The sequence below is a fragment of the Bombus flavifrons genome, chromosome 4 (assembly GCF_040668555.2).
Source record: "Bombus flavifrons isolate JBK064 chromosome 4, iyBomFlav1_principal, whole genome shotgun sequence".
In the NCBI taxonomy this organism is placed as follows: Eukaryota; Metazoa; Arthropoda; class Insecta; order Hymenoptera; family Apidae; genus Bombus; species Bombus flavifrons.
The window spans coordinates 8,025,370-8,052,586 of NC_138445.1; the positions used below are offsets into that span (position 1 = coordinate 8,025,370).

Consider the following 27,217-nt stretch of genomic DNA (forward strand, 5'->3'; position numbering starts at 1 on the left):
TTTTCTGATTTCAGTTATTTTTACAGTAACTCATTTATTTATCTATAAATGACAATTATCAATATCAACAAAAAAAGTATGGTAATTATGTACTACTAATTAAATGTTCGTCTAATTGAGTTATTATTATAACATTCCAATTTATAATAAAAATTGTTTATTTGGATTAAAAGAATATTAGTTACTTATGCAAGTAAGAGTTTCATATAAAATGTATAAATTTCCTTTCAAAATATTATTAAGTATTATAAAATTCTTGGAAAATGCAACGACATTAAGCACTCTGAAAAACGTGCTTTTTAGTATTCATCCTAATGTAATTATTTTAGTTAATCATATTAAAAAATATTTGCCCGTACTTTTATCATTATTTACGAATATTTTATAATATTAAGTGTGGAAGTCTATATGTTCCCTTTATGTCTACTATTAAAAGTATAATATTTTTGCACATGGCACGTTTTTCTGAGTATAATTAAATTGCGCATCGATATTTAAGAATATTTTCTATCTTTTTAAATATTTTTTACCCTCTTTAAATTCAAATATATTGGTTGCTAAATAATTAATTATTTAACCGTAATTCATGACGAATTCTAAACACTTTCTGGCACGATTTTGTCATAATGGAATGTGCTGCTGGAGTAAAAGCTTCCCCGTTTCGGAACATGCGGTGTAGCAATTTCTTCTTGAAGCGGCTTATACACTAAACCGCAGTTCTTGTTGTCAATTAAACCTTGTCGAAGGATCATTGGTGGCCTGATAACAGGTCCCTGACCTCGCCGTTTGGTCAAATGAATTGCAATACGTGCCGTTAGTAGAAGAATCAACAAAATTATGATAATCACGATAATTACAGGCCAAAGTGCATTAGTGTACCAAGGATGATATTCCATATTTTCGGAGGCAACAAAGTCTTCGTATTCTTGATCTTGAGTTGTCCAGGCTTTCTCAGATTCTTCATTTGACTTTATACCGTGATCGAAATTATGCAGTTTAGGAAAGTCCTGATACAAAAGAACAATTTATTATTCGTAATTGAAGTAATTTTTTATATAAAAGCATCCTTATGATTGTTAAAAAGTTTTTATAAAATAAAATATAATTAGCGCTTTCTAAAAGAAGTTGAGATTAAAAAGTAGAAGGTATGTACAGTATACAGATACAATTTCATAATGTTAATTGTATTCGATTGTAACTCTTGAAAGCAATATAATTTTTTATAATTTTTATATTCATTATTATATCAATTAATTTTGATTGATAATAATTAGAACCAGAAATTTGTATAATTCTTGTATATATAAAAATGAATATAACTTCAAATTTTGGTATGATTATTAAAAATATTTTCGACAAGAAAGAAAACAAAGAAGTGTATAAGAATCACTATACAAAATATTTCTTAACATATAATTTCTGTTAACAAAATATAATAATGATTGAAAATGCTATAGTAGACTTAGAAGCATAGTGTCAGATAAATAATTTTTATATATATGAGTATAATAATTACAATTACATTTTAGTTTATACAATATTGACAAAACTCAAAAGATAATATTAAACTTGTCTATACAGGGTAGCTTATAAGTTACTTTCACATTTAAAAGCTATATAACTTCTTTCTTATTGTATACTTCCAAATTTCTGTTTCAAATTCTTGAAATTTGTTTTTGGAAATGTATAGTTGAAAATTTCAGAACGAAGCAACAAGTAAAAATCCGTGGAATAAGGCCCGATTATTCTTTGCGATATAACGTCACATCAAACTGTAATATTGTAATCTTTACAGGATGCAACTCACGATGATGAACTCTTTAGCACCCCAAATGTGGTTGCTGTGTTTTGCTTATTAACATATCCATTAAAGTAAAAGTGGACTTCGTATACCATTAGAATAGCATTAGAATAATGTAGTATTCCTTTTCTGAATAAAAATCTATTATTTTTTCTCGTTGCTCTGTTGTGAACTTTTCATTATTATTTCATTATTATTATAATATTTAATTGCAAATTTCCAAAAAAACAAATATTAAATATTTTAAACAAACATTTACAACTATACAATAGAAAATTTATACAAATTTTAAATGGCAAAGTGGTTTGTGGACCATTTTGTATAAATTTCTTTATCATATTCTATCATTAATCAAAACGGTGAAAATTATAAAATTTATGCATACTTCATCACTTTCAACACTGCTTCTCAGTAGAGGGTCTGAATCTACTGACGTGTCAAATCCACCAAGGAAAATTTTCAACTTCGTTTCTTTATGAGGAACTGGTCTCGGTCGTGGTCCAGAACTAATGCCGTCACAAACTATTTTTGCTAAATCCGTCCATTGACTGATACCTTCCGAGTCTTGATAGTTGTCACTATCACCATAATTGCTGATATAACTGTAAATTATACAAATGCACAGTATTCTATTTAATTTATACGCTTTCCATATTTAACATTTAAAGTTTCTTCTATTGATATGTTTCTACTGAAATGGTTTAAGAAAAGCAATACTGTCGAATTTGCTTAAAATTTTATAACTTCGTAGTATGTGAACCATCAGCAAAAATAAAGCTTTATTTAAAAGAGAAAAGATTCTCTGTTTTACTATTCCAAAAAAAGACCAATCATTAAAAATCCTACAAGGCTATTACCTTTTTTTATGATGGAATAGCTTAAAATAATTTTTAATAAAAACTTTTATTTGATTTTAGTTTTATTAATACCTATTCAATCCTTTTTAATATATGTGAAGATAATATTGCATAATGTTTATGGTTAGTAGTAAATTATACGAAATAAAATGATGCTGATAATAATTTTACTATTTCATTTTTACGTATTTTTAAACTAAGTTTCAATAATTAAATTTACTTTCTTGAATTATTATATAAAAATTTATCCTTATATGCCTCGATAATATCGCGATTATAACTTATTTGAAAGTCTATATTAAAATATAGAAATTGAAATGTGAAAAATAGATATTATCATAAATTTTTAAATATTAGTTAACTATATGTTATAAAATGAATAAATACCTTGACAATTCAAGTGGCGTCACACCATGATCCGTGAGCCATTGTACAGCATCTTTAAACTCAACATCACAATCAAGAGGATTATATGATAAGTCCAAACCAACAATATTTGGCATTGCTCTTAGTTCTTCTACAGTAATCCGACGAAGAAGATTTTGCCGAACTGACAGGGATCTAAAAATGCAATATATATATATTATTACAATTATTTTGATGTAATGTCAATATTATTTCATTTTATTTTAGAATTGTTATCTTTATATTGTTAGTTTATGTGAGAAATATAACTAGGAAAAATTATTAATTTAAAATAAATAAATAATATATAAAATAGTCAGTAAGAATAAAAGGATTAAATGTTTTGCAAATGCAGGTATAAAAACAAATTTTTGTTACGATAAAAATATGTGTACCGTAAACTATTCAGTGGAAGTCTAGCTTCAGACCAAACTCTTTCCAAAGCGCATCTGCTTACATCGAGTTTATTAAGACTGGGAGTCATCAGGAATGGTGTCACTTGTAATGCTGTCAAAGGATTACCCGCAAGATTGATTTTAGTTAAACTAGTGGCACCACGGAACATATTACTTTCTAAAGTATTAATTATATTGTCAGAAAGATCAAGAATTCGCAAAGACGAGAGGCGACTCAGAAGTCCGTCGGGAAGACCAGTCAAACGATTTCTAGATAAATTTAATCGTGCTATTGCTGGCATGGCGTTGAAAGTTCCTTCTTCGAGGAAATACAAACCACAATTTGAGCATTCAAATCGATATACACTGTAAAAATGAATTCAATTATAAGTGCGATTTTATATATGTAAAAAATTAATTATATACAATTAATATAACAAGTATATCATATATATTATATAATAATTAATCATTATCTAAATAATTAATTTTATTTATATATATGGCATAAATGAACTGGGTGTACATATGTTTATGCTGTAAATAATAAAATTCTTGATAGAATTAAAAATATAGTATAGAATTTAACTAAAAAAAAACATATAAAACAATAATTAAAGAATTCTACGAAAAATAAAAGTATTTAATTAACACAGAAATAAAAGATCGTGAGATGATAAAAGAATATATTTTAGAGATATTGTGTTTATGTTAATTTAATTTTAAATTAGTCTTGTTTAGAGCATTTATTAAATACATTTAAATTATGACTTAACTTTTATAAAAATCTATATATGACGTACCGAGGAAATTACGCTGGCAAAATTAGATAATAAATTTTCTATTTAAATATATTTATTGCACCGCGTACATCACATTAGTTCGGACAATTCTATTATCATATTGCTATATGTATATTAACATTGTATATAGTTATATCTATGTATAAAAAGGTAAAGATTTACAGAAAGCGAGCCACCCCTTGCTTCGATAATTTTTGAATGTGATCTTAAGATCATCACCTTTTAGTTATTGATGTACTATTGCATCAAAATACAAAAAATGATTTTTTTATATGTTTTTAATAAATGGCGATCCATAACGAAGATCTTTACAATACTACTCAGGATGACGATCTTGGCAACATATTAAAAAATTATCAAAATCGGAGATGGCTCCCTTTTTATGAATATTTACCATTAACAAAGTTATTCTAATGAAGAAATTAATTCTCAAATATAATTTATCCCTGTTTCTTGATTATACATATACATATGTATATCTACTTATTAGAAAAGTTACGATGATAATAAATATTATATATGTATAGTGAATATTTAAAAAAAGTAGTCTTACCTGAATGTATTAGAGTCAGATCCAGATGTTTTGAATATTGGTAAGGTCTCCAATTCGGGGTTGTCGTTCATTAATAAAACTTGTAACATCGAATTAGCTCTTAAATGGTGTTCCGTCAGAGAAGTTAGTTTATTATCACTAATATCAAGATTAGTAAGTTGATCAAGATTAGTAAAAGCATGTTGATGAATTCTCTTGAGGCCATTCGATCTAATTGTCAATGTATCCAGTAGGGATGCATCAGAAAAGTCGTCTTTTGCTATTATCTTGATTTTATTATTAGATACATCTAATAATTTCACTCTCGGTGCTTGTATAGTACTCAAATTGGTCAAATTATTTCCTAAAAGTTAAATACACATTTATAAATACATATAATTTGATTAAAAAAGATAAATTGTTATTTAACTACTAATATAAACTAATTTATTAGTCATTAGATACTAATATTAATTTCTAATAACGTTGATGATTATAGATATTAATCACGAAGTTCAAGTTTGTCGTGCTGAAACAAAAAGAGAACTCGTGCTTTTTTGTCTTTCCCTAATTAATATATGTTTTCTTTAATAAATTTTTTCTTCCGTTGTTACTGAACAGAATGCTAGTAAATAATTTTCTCATAAGAACATTTATGTTGCATCAATTAAATAGTAAAATGTGTACGATTAACTATATTAATCTTACCAGCAATACGAAGCGTTTGAACCCTACTGTTAGAAAAGAGATCAACAGGAAGTTCGTTCAACATATTGTTCGAAAGATCCACTTCCAGAAGTGATTCCAACGTGCTAAAAGATTCGCTGTCAATTTCCCTTAATTTGTTACCTTTTAAATTAACATAAGTCAGACCATTCATTTTTGAAAACGCTGTACGTTTCAGTTTTGTCAAACCATTAAAGGAGAAATCAAACTCTGTAACTGATGGAGCGTCAAACAGGCCATGTTTTGCCAATTTCAAATCTTGCGTATGCTTTAACGGATTTCCAGAAATAGCAAGTAATGATAGTTGTTTGTTGCTTTGGAAAGTATTCGGATGAATGTCTTGAATATCGTTACGTGTTAAATTTATAGAAAATAAGTACGGTATTCCATCAAACGCAGTTTGATTTAATTCGACTATTCTCGTGTCAGAAATCACAATAGATTCCAATTGTTGGAAACCTCGTGACTGAAATGCATGAGGGCCAAGACTAATTAGACCAGCATTTTCTATACGCAAATGTACAATATTTCTGTCAAAAGATTGATGTTCCACGAGTTTGGTGCATCTAAATACAGAACAAATGGAAAATTTTTTTAGTTATATAAGTCTCTAAATTTGAAGTAATATCTGAATTCTTTGTTTTGTAGAAATTATCAAATTATATAATACTTATTAAATTAATATTGTGTTCATCTGTTTTTAGCATAAAAGAAATAATTAATTTATATCATGTAATCGTCAAAAACTAGAAACGTACGTTGCAGTCGATACAGCTGCATACTCCCCACTACATTTACAATAATCGGGACATTGTGTCATCACTTGTTCATCATCTTCGGGCTCTTGGTCGTTTTCGTTATCGTCTTCATCAGTATCGTCATATTCGTCTTCGTTTTCATATTCTTCGTCCTCGTTCATATCATCTTCGTAGGGTGCGTCTTCATCTTTATCTAATTTTGATTTGGCACTGCTTCCGGTTATGCTATTATCGCCGATTGTCCTTAATGAATTTGAGGAGGATGTTAAATTTACGCGTTTTTCACCATTAACTTCCATTTTGGCTCCATCTTGAGTCTGCAATTATTTTCATCACAATGTTATTATAAAATTATGATCAGATGGCATTAGCTACGATTATTCTAATATCTTTACGTTAAAAAGAGACAAAAATAGGAAGGAAGAAAGGATATTTACTAATTATTATAAGAGAATTGGATTAATACAAATTTCAATATGCCAAAATTATTATTACGCACAAGCATCTCAATATCATAAAGTAACGGATATATATATTGTGTATCTCTGTTAGTTCTCTTGTCTTATCATTTCAGTCACTGTCAGATTGTCAGTTGTATGTAAAAACTTACAAATCACCTTAGAATTAGAAGCTTCTTCGTCTAAAGTATGAATTTCTTGCAAAAGTAAATCCTTAGGACCAAGGAAAGGTTTTAAAACTTGTAGATCATCTTTTTTTAATTTTGAAGTTACCCTCTTATCATCCGAAATGGATGTTTTGTCTTTCGCTTCTCCATTTATTGTTGCGCCAGTGGAATAAGACACTTTCCCGGACGTATCGCTTGTCTTAAGTAAAGAGTTTTTCGATGATTCTGCAGAATCTTCTATACGGTTTAACGATACGTCTGTAGATGATATTGCGTCGTTAGGATCAGATAGAGTATTACTTCGAGGAACCACTCCAGATACGAGTACCGTAAGCAGCAAAATGGTCAGAGTCTTCATTTTATAATCTATAAATAAAAACATTTTTATATAAAAATATATAAAAAATATATTTTGAATTATGAACATCGTTGTGTATATATATATATATATATATATATATATATATATATATATATACTTAGTATACCATACACATAGCATCTTGAAAACTTTACTTTCTCAAAGACTTGACATGCTTTTTGATATAATTTGAAAAAGTAAAATAAGTCGTTTTGTTTTTAATCTTCGGCTTATCGACAGAATTTAGCATAAATCGACCATAGATTAGAAGTTAATTAATTAGTAAAACAATAATTTGTACGATGACGACTATTATCACAACTTAGATAAGAAATTCTCTGTGTATAGATGTTGCTTGTTTTATATACAAAAATGAATAGTTTGTATAGAAAATGTTTTAAATAAAATCATTTCGATTAAGTAATATCATTTGTCTGATATTTTCTTTTTACGTGGTGTTTCTCAAAACTTTAAAATATATAATAATCAGTATTAGATCCTATACTTATGCATAGTATCCTTCGCGTTCAGTCGTGTTCGCCGAGTTATTCCTACCTTGCAACTGCTTTCACTGCTTTCATTCGGTATTCAATATGTACTCAAAATAAGAATACGTCAAAACACCTACCACCTTCGATAAAATTTACAATCCAGAAGGAGGGACGCGATATCTTTGACTTGCGATTGGCGATATCTGAGCGTTGAATCATCAAGAGAAAAAAAGAAAATTTGTTTATAATTATATCGCTTACAAGTATTTTGACCAAATTGACGAAGTGTCTGAATGAAATTAATACCATAAACGTGATTACGTTCTAGTGAATTTGAATTACATGATCAATTTTTTTGATATCATTGTGCGTCACTTTCACGATATGTATTTCACAATGTCTTCTCGTTGAGACGTGAAACATCTTGTCAATGGATCTGGATACCGACACATTTCGTTGATGAATGCGAAGACGTTAACAATGTTAAATGGAGGATACCTGTGCTATATTTCTAGAAGCGAAGAAGTTCCTAAAGTTCCTCTTATTTGTCTTCTACACGGAATGATAGGCTTTACAGTTGAAAAATACACACTACAAATATATCGTCTATATTACAAATTCTATAGTGTGCATGAACACTGCGTCATGACATAGGGATCTATCGTTTGTAGATGGATTAAAAAAAAAGAATTTTAACAATAGACGTATTATTATTAAATTTAACAATAGACGTATATTATAATAATATAGGTAATAGTAAAGATAATAGAAATATAGCTTCTTTCTTTATTTCATTTGTACTAAATGCTTCCTAGCATATACCTAATGTTTTATAGGTAAGTTCGAGTAACTACAACCGGTTTTGAAGGAAGTACTTATCTATACCAAAAAAGAAAATGCATTCGGGTAATTGAACCAAGAAAAGTTTCTACTCTCTTGACCTTGTACTTCGATCTTGAATCAGTACACTAGTGTTCAAAGCATCCGGATACTTTGATACATTTATTATAACAGTACGCTCGACATCAAACTTCAATTGATTCGTCAGCACAATGATTGAAGAACTATCATGTCGATATAGATGGATAATTATTTCGTAGATGGATCAGCATGTAAAGAAGTTGAAGATTAAGCGTAATTCAACATTTCAATTCTCCCGTCACATTTCTGATAAATACTAGTAATATTTATTGTTGCCTGAGAGAAATTCTTAAATGTCATAAATGAATTGTTCGTCCGCGAGGAGGTACAAAAATGGCCATTTTTTAACATCCTTCTTTCAAAGTTGAGGTACGACACTTTATCTCGATTCGACTTATTCTTGTTTATGTCTTGTATGTAGCTAAGGTGTAGCGAGTATTCATCGTGACACAAAACTCAAATGTTCCTTCAGTCAACGCTATGAATATTCATTAAAAATATCGGACTTTGATCGCATAGAGTTAATATCATTACTAGTATCTCCGTCACTTGCCAGTACCGACGCCTGAATTTTAAAATATTTCAATTTGCATCGGTATCCAAACCCAACCCTTCAATATCAATAATACATATTATTAATACGTATTGGATCTCTCCTGCTTTAGCTAGTGTTAAAAAAGAAAATGATACTGTTTACAGCATTGAAAATACGTCTCATGTAAATTAAATAGTGTTAATTAGTGATTATAGAATACGGAAGAACACTCAAGGTATTATAACGGAAACATCGTGAAGGAGAACTCGAAGAACTGATTTTTGATGCTGCAATCTTCAAATATACTTTATATATGAAACATTCTGTTTTATCACTCATTTCATTGTTTACGAATTAATTATTAATGGTATAATTTCGACGGTAAATAATGGTCTAATGGTGCAGTTTAAAGAATTTAGTTTACATTTTCTGCATAAATATATTTATACGCCTGTATAATTGTACACGTTCATAATTGGATAGAATTTGATAAAACTGTAGAAATTAATGATGAATTAATAATTAAAAAATTTATTCATTACTTTTTAGTAGAATAAAATTAATTACTTTAATTTGTCGCGATATCACTTTAAAATGTGAGATAAGGGTTAACGAGATCCATAAAAATAATGTTTTGTAGATGTAGATGCATTACACCGTGACATTACTGATATAGCCATTGTTATCGTGGAGCGCGTCTCATTGTCAGCGCTGTATGATTACCGTGTTCAATGTTCAACTACCACAATCATTTTTTAACCTATAATTCAATTCGTAACGAGACAGATCATTTTATTCGAAGAGAGACACAATTACAGTTGAAGCGTTTCTATCAGTGATAATAATGTCAATTAGCCCAAACTATAAAATTGTATAAATAGCGTACAATATAATTAAATTTTCAGTCACATTTTTGATATAAAGTTCGAAATATTGTTCTTAATATTCAAACGTACAATGCTATCAATTGGGGAGAAACACATTTTTTAATAAAACAGCCACGTAATATAATTCATGGTGTATTTGAATATATTCAATAGTATTCATATTACCAAGGTAAAACGTACTGACGTAAGCGAATTATTATCTATGTATGATGTAACTCGAATTCATTGTTATTCGTAAATAGCTCTCTCCATATGTTGACTTTTATAACGCCCAACTATTTTACTATGTAATAATTATTGTATTTTCAGAATGATCAGTCAGAATGATCGCCAAGAAAAATATAGCAATTTATATATATATTATATATAGCAATAACAGTAGTAATAACTGTATTTTCTAAACTGTTCCTTTTCTTCCTTTTGTAGCCTAAATTAAAAATGCTTAAACAGTTTATTATATTTGGACAAGTCACATGTACATAAGCGTCATCATTATTAGAATTAAATAATTCTTTAACAATATAAGGACGTAGGCGGAAGGTCACGTTATATATACGCGCTTTGTAAGCTACATTCCAAGCAAACTTCTAATCGAGGAAAATTTATCTTTTGTGCATCGACAGGCATGTTAGAAATGTAGGTATGTCTAAATAACAGACGGGAAGAGTCATCGGAGATGGAATGTAATCTAAGGAAGGTGGGCTTCAAAACGATCAGGTATATACGTGTGAATGTTGCCTTAAAAGGTGGATGGTGGGTTTAGGTCGTAGGGTGCACGAGTGCCAGTTGGGTTCTTTGTTCGACTCTAAAAAAATCTCAGCGGTTAAAACCAGGTAGAGTTACCTGTCTTCGTGCATAACGCAGGTGGTCCCCTTTGCTTTTCCATTTCAATTTGGGCGCAACAAACACGCATAAAAGGCGTAGCCACAGCTACTTTATCCCAAAGGGAGTCTGTAAATCTTTGGATTGACATTTTTAGCCCACCTATGCAGTCGGTGATGAATCTAAATGGACCGACATGAGACTACATAAACGAATCCGGATATATTTTGTACAAACAAATGCTCAAATACTATTTCGTGTAATAATCTTTTGTTATTTTTACTCCAAGGAAATTTCTAGCTGTGAAGTAAAGCGTAAGAATTGCGTGAGTGTATTATTATATGAACACAAATGAACTATTGACGCGATAAATATTTTAGAAATCTAATTATCGTACAGATATTTTAAATTAGCGCCAGAAATAAAATTTCCGTGACTATAAAGAATAGTGTCATGAATAACAACAATATCACAGTACTTCTATCTTTTTCTATAAAATTGTAAGATCTAGTTGAAATAAAAAAATGGCGATGAAAAAAAATTAAGCGACTTCTTGGAACTTCTTTTCACAATCACGATGTATAAAAACAACATTACGTAATGTAAATTGGTTAAAAGTATGCAATTTTTGCTACACGTGAACTATAAAGAAAATATCACGCTAATGCATCGTTGTTTCGTAGTTATAATAAAAAGTTACATATTCTATTACGTCGCGAAATATACGATTTCTTGTTGTTATAAAAAAAGACGGTTTGTCATTCCTTGATTTGTAATCTCTATCTTATTATTGTATCTGTGATTACTAGATAATTATCAACGCAAGATCATGTACAAAAATATATCGGAAGAAAAATCTCTATTCTAAACGAAATAGAACGATACGTTTAACTTATTATTTCTTGTTTCTGGTTACTGCGAAATCTTGTGTAATTAAAACAAAAAAATTAAAGCAAGCAGATCATTTAAATTAAAATTTCTAAATCTCTAATAAATCTCTAATAAAAATCTCTACTCTAAACGAAGTAGAACGATACGCTTAACTTATTATTTCTTGTTTCTGGTTACTGCGAAATCGAAATCTTTGTTGTGTAATTAAAACAAAAAAATTAAAGCAAGCAGACCATTTAAATTAAAACAAAAAGAAATTACTCTTGCAACAGATAAATATTATTAAGATATCGCATCCGTCGAATAAAACGTTTCGTCTCGTAGAAAATATTCTGTGGACGTGCGTTGGATAATTATTATATGGTAGCGTCCTTCGAGGAGGTGTTCTATCGAAGCATTCTCCTAGTCAGATTTACATCTCGATTCGATTAAATCCCTGCGCTACTAATTCGTCGTATGACCGTAAGGCGACTTCTTGTGAAATAAACCGGCTCAAATGACACTCTCTACAGATCAACATTATTATATAGCATTATTATAACATAACAGCCGCAATCTGGTGTCGATAACAGTAAAAGTACCTAACAATTTCATCAGTGAGTATGTATTTACTTCGTCGAATTACCTTTCAAGAAAATATCAGTATATTTCTTAATTAATCGTCACGTACAATCGACGTCGTACTTAATCATACTTATCGTTTCTTGGATCTTTTGATCGCTATTGTTCGCGATGAACAAAAAATATCAAACATCTAATTAAAGACAAATGAAATGATTCACGATGAAAGCTTATAAGGAGAATTTATATTCTAGTTGTTCTTTAATAGGTAAGAGATATTTCCCTTATATGTGACAAGATATATCAAGTGAATTCTTAGCACGGAATTGATGGAAACAAAGATTTTTTGCTCTCTACTTCTTTTTTTTGCGATATCTTCTTGAAAATATCAGATTCTAGGAGTTGCTGACCAGTAGGCGCGCCTGATTTCCTCCTTTGGTTTAGTTAATCGTGCTGCTCTCGTTTCACCGTATAAATGTTTCTGCGTGATAATAGTCACTTACGTAATGTGTTACTGTTGTATGTGAAATTAAGGGCATGCAGCTTGTATATATATATTATGTACTCGGCTCTTTTCATTCTATTGCTTTGGATGAATGTCCGAACGAATTAGAAGCATTTCGATTAGATTAAAAAGTGCCTTTAAATGTCGTTAACATGTTATCAATAAGTTTCAAGGAAATAATTATTCTTCTTTTGTATTTCATTGTTAATCATTGAACCGTATAGAGAAGGTCACAATGTTACTCACAGAGTCCCAAAATTGTAAATCTTCATAAGAATTAAATTTTTAAAAGTAGTGCGGCAGAATTGTTTATCGTAAGCGTTAATTTCCTTTTTCATTTTAACAGCATAACGTTCGTTAGATTTCATTTCATCTGCTGGTTAGTACGCTGTTACCATTTTATCACACAATATACATAGGTTTTTATCGTCGGTGTATCTTATCACTGCGTTTATCTTATACCTACTGATAATATATTTGTTTTGTCTGAGACTACGCCATTGCTTTTTTACGCCTTTATAGCTTATATTTGAAGCTGTGATACTGTTGCACCTGTAAATATGTACCCAATGCAATTTTTGCAAATTTTTCAGGATTTCTTAAGCTTGCAGCTGTCCCACTTAGTAACAAATTTTTGTTTAACATTATGTTTAACAAAGTGAAATTATTTGCAATCTTGTTACGCAGATTCTTTATGGAATTATCTTTAGAGGAAGAAAGAAAACGAGCGAGCTAGCGTTTATCTCTAGTTTATCTCTGGATAGACCGAAAAACAGACAATAGAAAAAGGTAGCTTTCATACATATTTCAATATAATAATCTCAATAATACGAAAGCTTGGGTTAATTTTAAAATAAATCTTCTATAGAAGATCAAAATCATCAACATTTATCAAAATATTTTTCATCTAAGTTTTTCATTCATGACGCAAATATTTATTTTTGTCAGAAATGAAGCAATCGGGAAGAAATGAAAAACAGTTAAAAAATATCATATTATATCATAGCACAAAAGATTCAAAAGATTCTGGCACAATCCAGAAGAATGTGTTACAATGCAAGTACATATATAAACATGCGCACTGCATACATAGAGATCGGCAATTAAAATGAGATTATACTGCATATCTACAGACAACGTAGGATTCTTTTTTTTTTTTTTTTGAAGCAATCAGTTCATTACAATCAGTTCTCACAGAGAATTACAATGCTGGATGAAGAAGAAAATTTTAAACATCGTTTTTTTTACTTTCGTGTGTTATATACTGGATAAGTCAATCGTTATCATCTAACAAGTACAACCGATTCGCTTCTTTCCTAGTCTTCCATATATTAAATTTGGCAAATGAAAGTTAAAATATTTGCCAAACTAATAGTTTTCTAGCATAAATAGGTTAATACTTTTTTGCAAAGAATGTCCAGCTGTATCGATTAATGTTATAAAAAATATATGGTGCGATTTAAAAAACTCAAGGTCACCTTGATATCTCAGAAAATATGATATTAGAAGATAAAATTGCATCCATCCGATGAACCTCTCGAAATGCAACATAATTCATTTAAGACGTTTTTCGATAAAACTAATAGGTAACGATTTTATATAGTACTTCTTATTGAGACTGTATTTAGAACTCACCCTGTATATACAATCTGCAATGAAAAACTCAACACATTGTAAATCGTGTAACTTAAAATTAACATCCAATCATGTATTCTATCTTTAGAATTTTAGATATTCGCTGTACAATATCGAAAATAACTTTTATAAACGGAACAGAAATTTAGTTAAACATTTACATTCCACAGATTAAGTGACAATTGACGGATAAACGAAAAAACTTAAAAATAAGGATTTAAGTCGCAACTACCTCAATGTTATAATATAACTCACATACAAGTCTTGCCATGGAAAGATAATACTTTACAATGATTTCCTGGAAGCTTTGCTGCTTAGGAAGGAGTTTCTGCAGTTCTCCTTCGAATTGATAAATAAGGAAATTATGCTCTAAAGATCGTTTCAGCATAAGGAAAATGCGACAATACGACTTTACTATGCATTAATTTATTATGCCTTAAACACTCCCATTGCTAGACAACAAGTTTTTTATAATTATAATTATCGACCTCCGCTTATGACATAGAACTGTAGAATTTCTTATCAATTTTGATAAAGAATTGAACAATTAACGATTTTCTGCATCTAATTGCACGAATAAACTGCATACGAATAAAATGTCCAGCAAATCGTAAATTATGTCGTAAAGTTCTTTTCCATTATACGCATGTATTTATATGATTTAATTATTGTCAATTACAACAAATTTTTACAATGCAACACATGCACGAACAAACAAAATATTTCCAAAAGGTTATAATGAAATAGAAACGGCATATAATCGTTTATTCATTATTGAATTATATTATAAATAATTACCACGCGATTAATTATATCATCTACTTTTAGCTTCCTAAACAGAGAGAAAAATTTACATAATAAGATGATGCTACATTATGTAAAACGTCGTAGACGTAAAAGATAATGTAACCAATTTAAATGATATCAGAAATTTGTGAAATTCATGAAATCAGTCTTTTGTTAAATAAACTATCAAAAACATTTTTGCTGCTGTATAAAATTATACCGATATAATTATAACTCCTACCCAAGAATTTTTATCACAAATATATCTAAATGTGTGCTATTATATAATATATCGTGCAGGAACGCTTATAGTAATAAATGTATACAAACAAAATTAAATTTGCAAATACCATGCACATACGTGTCATTACAAATGCATTTTTATACAAAACAGAATACATAATTTAAATAGTTCTTTGTAAGAAATTTAATTCAAATGATATTATAGAATTTTTAATACATTTCGAATATGTCAATATTCTTTACATATTTACAAATTAATTGCGTAGTATTTAACTACAGCACGGATTTTTATCATATTATAATAATATATGATGTAATATTATATATATAGTAATATAAATATAGTAGCATATATGTATAGTAATATAAATATTATACGTAGTATTATACGTAGTATATATATATATATATATATTAATATAAATATTAAAAAAAATAATATATAATATCTGTGGAATTATTCAACGATGATTAATGAAGTATGAACTTCGAAGTATATACAAAGTACTCCACTTTCCATGATTCAAGAGTATCGTGTTTATAACTGGAAGAAAAAGCAAAGAGGGGGAAAAAAAGAAGATAATCGAGGCATCTGGCGAACCGGCTCTTCCACTCGGAATTTATTCATTCAGGGACCGGGAACGATCGTTTCTGATCTTGACTGAAAGTATCAGCAGGAGAATGAAATTATGGAGCATACAATGGCCCGATTTTAACCGAACTCGATCCTTCGTACAAGTATGTCAGTCGTGTTTAGGAATCGTGTTTCGTGTATTTTCTACGAAGTACAGTTATAGTAGGTATTTTTTTTTTTAGAACAAAACAAATGCAGTGTTAAGTGATTTAAGTGAAAAAATTCTATTATGTATCGCATTCTAATGTTACTTTCATTGATACACATTATTATGCTATTCGCTTAAATAATCGAAATGTGAAATATTACCACTGTATACGCGTATATAGTGGTAATAGGTATCTGCGTACAAAATAAATATATTTAGTGTTTCGTAACGATATGTTACGAAGAATATAGCAATAATCTGAACATTAGTCATTTTAAGTAAACCTTTCAAACAGTTACAAATCGAATTAATCATTTAATTAGTCACTTTCCTTGAATAATTACTTAGTATTATTTACCGATATCAGTACTTCTATTGTCTTTAAATTATAGACATATTTTAAAGTAATAATATAATAAAATGTAAATATTTAACTACAGAGACATGTACAAATTAATTATGCTGTTTATGTGATAAAAATTGAAATGTTGTGCTTCTCTGATTTTTTCGTTTAGAAGATCAAATTTTTCTCAACAATATTTATGAGAATGTATATTTTAAAATAGCGTGCTTTGTGTCAGCGAGAAAGAAAGATTTAGACGTTATAAGGATTAAATAAAAATTGTTCGAAATCAAAGATAATCAACAAGTGCATCTATAGAAGTTGTGCATTCTTTGCAAAACATGATTGTCCGTATGTATATTGTACATACATTACACATACAAAATATTGAACATGTTAATATAAAATTGCATCATTCTATAGTAAGAGAGAAAAATACAATGCAGGAAAATGTATCAAACTTAGTTATCCAAATTAATTTAATAGTTCTATACTTTATGGAATTTTGCTTGTTTATGAAACTAGAAATTCGAATTAATTGTAGGTTCACGTTGTGATAACAAATTAGGCAGTAATTGTCATAAACAGATTATTGTGTGTCAATGTAATGGTATATTGATGAAATACAATGATAAATAAACAAATAATTTAAAAATGTAACTTCCAAGTTATACACGTTGTAAAGTATTAAAGAAGTAATTTTCGTCTGTGAAAAGATTACTGTCATTAAAGATATTGTGTCAGCCGACAGTTAAATTCCAGTAATTTTACGCAATATAATAATAATATGATATAGGTATAATAATAATATTATAATACTCCATATTAAATTAAATACCTTTATATTATATTAAAATTAACGGAGATATGTTAATGTTCAGAATAAATAAAATTTATGTTACAAACATGCAATAGTAAACAAAAATGTAATAATAGTTGCGCCATTTAAATATTTGAAGCATATAGTTAAAAGGACACTAAATTAATTTATTACGAAATCACCTAAGTATATTTTGGCAATAATAACTTCTAACACTATGCTGCTATATCTCTCAACGTCTATTTTCATTAAGAATCTACATAGTTAAATGTTATGCATTTTATTTACGGTTAGTCAAGATCAGTTAATCATTATTATAAAAGGAACATCATTTAGATTTAGTGTAATACACGTGTATTAAATGCTAACAAAATTTATGATAGAAGGAAGAATATAAAATATTTAACAACATCCAATCACTCCTAGGAAATATACATAGGGGAACATAGTGCGAAAATTCCGTGAAGTTTCTAAAAGAAATATATATACATATATATCTTTAAAACTATTCCAATTGAAACCATTTTAAATCAAATGACATACATAAAAATCATAGTCACTAAATAAACAAATGTAAGGTTTATAATAGAAATATTAGAAATTTATTTTCTGTTGCCATATTCGTGTAACTTTTTTTTATCAGTTTAAATTTAGATGACGTTGTAAAAGTTGCCAAAGCCATAAATTAGTTAACTAAATGTTAAAACAGTTTGTTTATGAAATCCTGGACTGATAATTTTCCACTAAGAAATGAAGGCCGGGAAGAATTCCATCGACAATAGCGTTACTATTTAGTGAAGTTATTTAGAAAGATTATTGCAAATAGTCCAAAAACAAATAGGAAGTGAGATTCTATCTCAACTGAAAGTATAATAAGTCATTCGACAATTATTTAATGGAGATAGCCACCTCATTATTTCAAAGAAAGAAACAGAATCCATTTTTAAAACATATCGTCTCGTATCACTCGTGACAAACAGAAAAGTTCGAAACAATGGATTGAAAATGATAAATATATATATATGAAACCGATGTCGAAATAATCGCTTTATTCAAAACAGATTGTGCGGTGATCATCAGGTAGAACTTCATCATTATAATTTCCTATTATTTGTAACCTACTATAAATGTAGACATATAATAATATTAAAAAGTACGAACAATATATGAGACATATATATAATATATAGTCAACAAAGAAACTATTTGCATTAGTACACAAGTGAAAAAATAACTATACGAAAATTGTAAGATTTACTATAAAATTTTGCTGCATTTTCCTTATTCTCCCATGTTTTCAAATATCTAAATATATTTGTAACCATTAGAATTTAATTCCATGTTTCGGAATGAAAAAAGGCTATTTAAGAAAGATGCCTACAAAAATTAAAAATTTTTAAACTGATCAGTTTTCTAAATCTAGAGTAATCGAGTTATTGGAAAAATGTATAGGATCGCGTGGAAATCGTTTTGGATAAACGAAATATCAGAAACTTAATGTCAATTGTTTCGACAATTATGTTCGCAAACGGTATAATGTTGTAAACAGAATACTCGTTAAAAAGTATTGGAACATACGTGTTACTATTTTATTACAAAGTGTAATTTATTCGATGAATTGTTTATTTTTAACAATTTGCTGTCAAGTGATATAAATAAACAGAAATAAATTGGAACTATTGATTATTTAAACAGGTAAAAAATAAATTTATCATAACTAAGGTGTGCTGAAGTTACAAATATGTTTTTGAAACAGTTTTTATTAATTGCGTAGGATATAAACATCCATAAAAATAACCAGATAAGTGATCTTCCACAAACTGTTTTATTTGAAGTACACAAAGTATTTGTAAAATGGTTTGTACAAGAGTCATATATATTCAAGTTATTAGACAAAATGTTTGTTGAAAAGTAAATAGAGGTATGTATTTATTGTTAAATCATTCTTCTCTCATTTATGTTAAATAATATGGACAAATAGGAAAGTATAAAATTTTCAATTTAAATAAAGCAAATGGTATTCACGATTTGAATCGATTAAAAAATTATTATTTGCGTCACCAACGTTGGTTTGGATAGAACAATCAATCGGTGATCCAAAAGAATTTTCGTATAATACTGCTGACGACAGATCGGTAGGCGGATAGGTTGACCGCCTGTATATGACTTCTACAATTTTTTTGAGCCTATCCAGAACGCTGACGACGCATATTTCTAAAAGTAAGCTCTCAATTCGTCTGATCAATTTATGTATAAATAACATTACTTCTTGAAAGTATGTTTTCAAACTTTTTAAATAAAATCATACAAAGTATTAAAATAATTGAATTCGCCCCATTATCTTTTTATAAAAGCAAATACCACGTCTTTAAAACATATAAGTATAAACTATCTTCCAATTTAACAATTTTTCGACATAAACAGTTTAATACGTTCCCTTTATAGGAAATGATAAATTGGATTAAAAAAATGAAAAAAGCCAAGTTGGTCTTTATATCTTTTCTACGCGGTCACCTCAAAAGAATTATTAATTACACATAATTACATGCTTCTCCAAAGGAACCATTAACCACATTCCATGTGGAAACCGTTTAATTTGCAAATTAAACATTTTTCATTACACTTAACGGTTACGTGGGTATTGGGCATTTATAAGTTAAAATGAGACAGCTTGTATACTTTACTATGGATGAACCAAAACTTGCCAATTGATTCAAATTATGCTCATTCCAAGTAGAAAACATTATATGAATATGGGCCGTGAAGGCTCAGTAATAATTAAGCAAATTTAGTTAACGAACGTTGATTATAAAGCGCGTTGGTAACTTATAACACAGAAAATTACTTCTCTGCTGTCTGTACCAGATTCAAGTTACGTTTGGTTTGTTGAGTAAAATATTACTTTAGAAAAATAAAGAAAAATATTACATTTTTTAATAATTTCCTATTATAATAGATTTTGTTAATCTTTTATACATAAACCAGTTGGACATTAAATTATTTGCAATAAATCATTAAGTCTGCATTATTATACATCTGAAAATTCATCTAAAAGTAATTGGTATTACATCAACAATTGGCGACTTTCATTAAGAGCATCTTCTTAACCACTGACTTGCATGGACATATTATGTAACATTTACTGTTCTGATTCATACCCCAAATCAATTGATAAATTGATGTTTACCCGTGGTGAAACATTTTGTTATCTATGATGAAGTAGGTTCTAGTATATTTATATAATAGAATAATAAATCAGTATTTGTATTTTGTCTATTGCAGTGCAAAGATACGAAGCGAAATATGCTCTAAGAAGATAACTGACATCATTCGATTTCTTTTATCGTCGAGAATCATTATCATAATAATAAAAATCATACCAGTGTAATCCTTATGATGCTATATTTAACTAAAAGATCGAATTGTGTTTGGGGGTATCTTAATATTTTGTGGAATATCGGAAGAATAATTCATAAGAGTAGAGTATAAAATACTGCAGATTTAAAAAGAGTTAAAAATTCCATTCGAGAACTAATATTTTGTTGACCGGCAGAGAATGTACAGTGACTCGCGAAAGTATTTGAATACTTAACATAAAATATTCTATGTGTGCTATATAAAAATTTAGTAAAATTTCATTAGCATTATGATAACACACAATTATAATGATTATATTAATAAAATTAGGAGCTAGAACACTGTGGAGATTACAGGTCATTTATTGCAAACGTACGATCCCAGTACGTAGTATAAATAATGGCCTTAAACAGATGCATTAATTAGTGTTAAAAATAGCCTCATCAGAAATATTCTAGCCTATTAACTAAATCAGTCATTGACTGCTCAAATAAAATCGACGTTCTTCATAAAATCTATAGTAAATGTTCAAATACTTTCATGATCCATTATATATACAATTCCTGTTTACATAATATGTATCAATTTATGCAACTATTACAATATAAAAATATATATTGTATGTACTACATGTATTGTATAAGTTATTGTTATAATAAATGTTGTTCATTATGTTGAATTGTGTCTGTATATTTATGATATTATCTATTATTTTGAAGATTTTAATACCGTTAAATTTTTCTAAGTGACGTATCGATACGAAAGAATTTTTTGAGTTGTATGTAGGTACTGTTTTGAACTGTTTGACTGACATTGAGATATACATATGGTAAGCGAAGTCGGAAAGCACTCCCTGAGTGGAGGCCAATCTACGTATACACTGAGCGAGTGTAAAAGTCCTGTTAATTTTACGTAATAAAAATATAACAAGTTATTTTTAAGGTTATGTACAAAGAACTGTTGTTCCTTAGAATCTATGAAATTATCAGTTTGACTTTCTCTGTATATAAAAATTTTCGACCATTTAAAACAAAACGAACTATTGTTGGCATGTTTCTTTATTTATAGCTCTATCTTCAGACATTTGATAAATATCTCTGCAGGTTTGTGCTATAGCGTTACTTTTCTTAAACTTAAACTCACATTAGATATAATGTTATATATGAACTTTAATCTCGGATATCCTCCACTTTGATTGTTGGCATAAAATAAGCAAAAAGTTATATTCCTGTATATTATTAAAGTAGGACATTTGTAGTTATTATATAGAATTAGTTTCTATTTTTAAGTCCACGATTACCCAATAAAAAGATAGTTATAGATGTTAGTTGTAGATAATGAAGGCAAACACAGAATGTTTATATGAACATAATACATAATAAAAGTACAATAAATTCTTTTTGTTTAACGGCTCGTTTCCAAGAAAATGCAGTTCGTAATATGTGTCGTTAAAACTTCATTTAAAGCTTGAATTTCTCAAACATGCAATGAAAAAATTTTTTACTCCTTATTTAGACTTATTCTTTTACGTATAATGAATCTACGTATAAATAATCTATTTCAGTATATTGATCCTCCTGGAGCACCCTGCTCTGCATATAATACTAACATTATGCTAACGAAAAGGCAAAAAATATACGTAATTGTTGTACAATCTACGATACACGAAATAAGTACATATATGTATATTATTATATATATTAAAAAATATATCAAATTTCATGTAACTAAATTTGGAAATTAATAAAAGCAAATTTATTTGAATTACGCTGATTTTAACCTTTACATCTTCACACATATAAATATGACATAGGTAATTAATTTTTAACAGGAATGAAACGTAACGTAAAAATATAGGGAGTCCCTAAATAAAGAAGAATTATATTCGATATATTATCAATCCGACTGATAAAACAATTTGCCTCTCCTCATTAATTTGGGCAGTTCTTAATTCTACTATGAAAATAGTTCGCGCTTAGCTTTTAGATAAGAAAAAATCGGATACCAAGTTACGTTAACAGAATAGCATCTTTAATCGTTGCAAGTAATGACGGAATGGCGCTTCTACCTTGACCGTCATTCCGCACAGCTTTCATAATCAGTAACGTCGATCAGGCATAAACCATGTTTCAGTGTTTCCCTTGGATAAAAATAGATTATTCAAATGGCCACTGACCTTGCTATTGTGCAATCAAACAATTCGACGCTAGGATGCGAGATATTATTATAGCAAGCATTCTTCCGCCGATAGGTACCATTGTTGTGGACACGGTGACATCAGATTTTATGAAAGTAAATAAGATGTTATTTTCGCCCAATAAACGAAATTTCCCATATTATAGTTTTTGGTCATGTTTGAAATATAATTAAAATATTTAACACAGGATCCAATAGAGAAGTTATGTTCAGTCATAGCCTACTTTCCGTTTAAAAATATTTGATATAAATGCGACGTAAATTATTACAATAAAATTTGACGGAAACTCTCATTCAACTTTAATTGTAAATAAAATTTTCTGCCTATACCGATTAATATGAATATTTATGTACTAATATGGATTGTAAACATTTATGGAAACAAATAATAACTAAATGTATAGTATTTAGATATTTAAACTTTCGCATTAAAAACATTCTACAATGACGAGACAATGACATGTGACAATTACGTGCCATAGATTTAAAATACATTTCATTACGATTGACCTATTGTGTCATTTTATGTTCTACAAAGTTGATGTTTCTCTTAGACAGGATATATTTAGACTCGACAATGAAAATAGAAATAAAATTAAAAATAGACTTAGTAACCGTAACATAACAATAAAAATTAGATTCACAAATTGAATTGTATAACACTGTATTGAACTGTATAACACGCTATTTTAATTGACATTTATTAACTTGTCCCATATTTGCTTTTGTTAAAGAAGTCAATTAAAATGAATAACATAAGTTTTTGAATACTTCAATGTTCACGCTTTTAAACAATTAAGACTCACCACAATCTTCGTAAATTTTTGTTACCCAAATCAAAATTTTATCACAAACATTGTAGAGAAGAATGCGCGATGGATCTGTTTTCTTGATTGTAGCAACGTGCAGTAACTGTCAGCCAGCTCTTGAGTCGTAATCTAACATACACAGAGTACGCATAGCGTGTGCGTACTATTGCGTGCTATGCGACGACAGAACGTATTTATTGCTTACATAAAAATATTGTTGGCATATATTAATATTAATGTCCTTTACTATAACTACGCATGTTCTTTGAGTCAACCGTAGTATTTAAATGATACAAAAACTCTTCATTCTTTGTGATCTTCCATTATACTTATATGAATACACGATTCTATTGCATTTGTAATTCATGTGTAACATGGTAGTTGCGAGGTATAAATCTTAGTTAATGAATTTATACATTTTCATTTTTCATCGCTAATAATATCGAAAATAATTTATGTTGTGTAAGTTGTAAAACATAACAAATAAAAGTGAACTTATAATTTGAACCATATTGTATAATACAAAATATTAAATAATATTTAATTAGTTAACAAATTTTTAGAGTTCATAAATGTCAATTAAAAATATTGTATAATATAAAAATAACTAAAAGTAGGCGTCAACCTAAATATTGAATTCAAGCTCAATTAAAGCTTCTATTAAGGTATCCGCGTATTCCATCCTTTATTGAAAATCATATTTATCATCTTACATCAAACAATAAATAACACAGAATTTTTATTTCTAATTTCAACATAATTGAATTTAACTGAATTGTAGTAACCAATCATCAATATTGCGTAGTTATTTTGAACGTATTTTGAACGGAGAGTTATTTGATAACTATCTATATTAAAATCCTACTTCACTGTTATCTCCATTTGAAATATTTATAATATAAAAGCGGAATATATTTCATGATTATTGCACTAAATACATAGACAGGTATATATGTATATGTATATACACATTATAATATATACACCTACATGTTGTACATACATATGTATGTATCATCATACTTTTAGTATATATATATTTTTTCTTTTTCTATAAGTAAATATGTACACAGATCTAAAAAATGAAGGAAATTTCATTTGCGGCATGACAGAAACTTCTAGAATGACTCAAATTCTTGCTACAAACATGTTACCTTGTCTTTTGTTTCTTATCGGTTTCATTGTTTCAAAGCTGGATGGCGCCAACGAGGACACAAAAATATAAGTTGATCTATAGCTGCCGATACATACGCAAGGGTAGTATATAGCAGCAATCGCACATCTGTATTTAGTCATATTAGAGTTTAACTCTCCCATGAGTTCGAAATCTACGCTCAATTATTCCAATGCCGTTACTGTTATTTTAAATTGAACAAGGTAGCATGTAAACTAAAGCGTAAACAGGTTGTCCTTTTTATCAATTTTACTTATATATGCGTTTGCATTTCCACCACGACTGATTAGTTAACATTAATCAGTTGAAAAATTAGTCATGAAATTGAAAATATTAACGTAAAAAGCGCCATATACTTAAGATAAAATTTTATAATCTTATAATTACTTAGAAATGAATGTATTGTTTTCAATAAAAAGATTTTTCTGAAACATGGATTACAACAGATGATAATTAAACAATAATATGAATAGTAAGCGCTATTTAGATGCAAGACTAAGTAATTAATAAGATGAATAAATAAACGCGTTCGTCAACATTAAATCGTTGCCTAAAATTATTGTTAATGTTAGCTAATGTTGGCTGATAAATGTTATTTTGTCATGCAAAATGCTGCGCAATACGAATAACTACATATATGAAATTTTATTATTCTTGTTTTGCCTTTGATAATCACTATATAAAATTTAGTTTAGATAATTCTAGAAGGTGCATACGTTCACAATAATTCTAAAACTTTACTCAACCGTAAAAAATGAAAGCAAAGCATTAAACTTGCGAAATAAAACGAATATCAAAGCTCATTCTTACATTTTTAAATTATATATAAAAATTATATTTAATATACAGTAAATTTTAAATATGCAGAAATAACAAATCTTTTGCATTTCAAAAATATTTTTTAATGTCGCGTCAGCATTTGTGAACAAGACCTACGATGACATTTGAAACATTGTTTTAATGATAAAAATTATTATGATTATGATCTGATTGATAATTGATATTTTAATGTAATAAACGTTAATTGGAGAATATAAATAGCAATTCAAATATACCAATCCAATGAATTTGAATTAAGATTTTGGTGTACCAACTCCTAACTCCTGTATTATATATATACATATGTGTATCGTGACAATATTGCAACTGTACTTTGATCATAAATAGGAAATTGAACCCACTTAAATTAAACTTGTCAGGGATATAGTAAAAAATAATAGGATATTAAATGAAATTTTCAGCAGCCGTGAAAAAAAGGTACAGGGAGAACATGGTAGCATGGTTCGTGCAAGTTTGTTCTTCAAACATGGCAGCAATAAATATACGAGGAATGACATGACCTTAATCGAAAAATACAGCTAAGATGGTTGTATGCAGAGAAAGAATGCATATTGAAGAAGCAAGCTGTAGCTAATGGAAATACACCCACGAGTATTCACATTCTGAAGGATGGCAAGGAACGATTCAACGGAATGTCCTTAGTTGGCGTGCTACTGGAGAAATTCCTCTTGCAGTCGAATAGCGGGGATTCGATACCGATTCAACGAGGAACGGGTGTTGAATATACTTCGCAGTTGGAAAAACATTAACAGATATAAAGAGATCACTCACCTGTTCGTTTCCGCTATTGGTACTCCACGGACATGGATAAACTACACACGCGTAAGATAGTATGCAACAATGCAACTACAATGGAACGAGCACCGAAACCTGACGTTCCTCTTTCGTGCTTACGACGGTTTTAATATGTGGACTACGTAGCCTGTTGCACTCAAGCCAGGCGGCTAGGAGTGGGGATTAGTAAGGCCCCAGGGTCGCGTCACTGATTGGTCAATTGGTCCCTGATGTTAAAGTTGTTCAGGTAAAAGTCAGGTAACAGGTGATTGTCGTCGTGCCATCTAGCGAAGTTGATATTAAAACTTTTTAGAAGACATCTGGATCCTTTCTTTAAAATGTGTAATTATAAAGATGTGCAGAATGATTGAGAAATTATAACAGCTAATTTCATTGAATTTTCGTTAGTTAAACACTAATTTAATCATTTTTATTGGAAAATCTTCTACCAACATTTTATTATGTATTTATTTTGATAAGAGCGTAAAAATAATATCGAAAACTAAAAATAGCGAAATAATAATAGCGAAAACTAAAAGATCGTAGAAAAAATTAAATGAGATTTTAATTTTTTAAAAATAT

General features: G+C 28.8%; 1 protein-coding gene across 3 annotated transcripts; it reads right to left on the reverse strand.

Annotated features, from left to right (window-relative positions):
* Nucleotides 1-26,790, reverse strand: Gp150 (leucine-rich repeat domain-containing glycoprotein 150). Of its 3 annotated transcripts, none has more exons than XM_069112071.1 (9): nt 26,633-26,790; nt 7,009-7,268; nt 6,278-6,594; nt 5,502-6,085; nt 4,815-5,157; nt 3,459-3,824; nt 3,046-3,219; nt 2,187-2,403; nt 1-1,007 (listed from the first exon to the last, which is right to left on the reverse strand). In XM_069112071.1, the coding sequence occupies exons 2-9, from the start codon at nt 7,258-7,260 to the stop codon at nt 597-599; spliced, it is 2,664 nt and encodes an 887-aa protein (XP_068968172.1). In that variant the 5' UTR covers nt 7,261-7,268; nt 26,633-26,790; the 3' UTR covers nt 1-596. The 3 variants fall into 3 exon arrangements, with proteins under 3 accessions (XP_068968172.1, XP_068968170.1, XP_068968171.1); XM_069112069.1 differs by having other exon boundaries at nt 6,895-7,268; XM_069112070.1 differs by lacking the exon at nt 26,633-26,790 and adding an exon at nt 23,845-23,961 and having other exon boundaries at nt 6,895-7,268.
* Between the last annotated feature and the right edge of the window lie 427 nt (nt 26,791-27,217).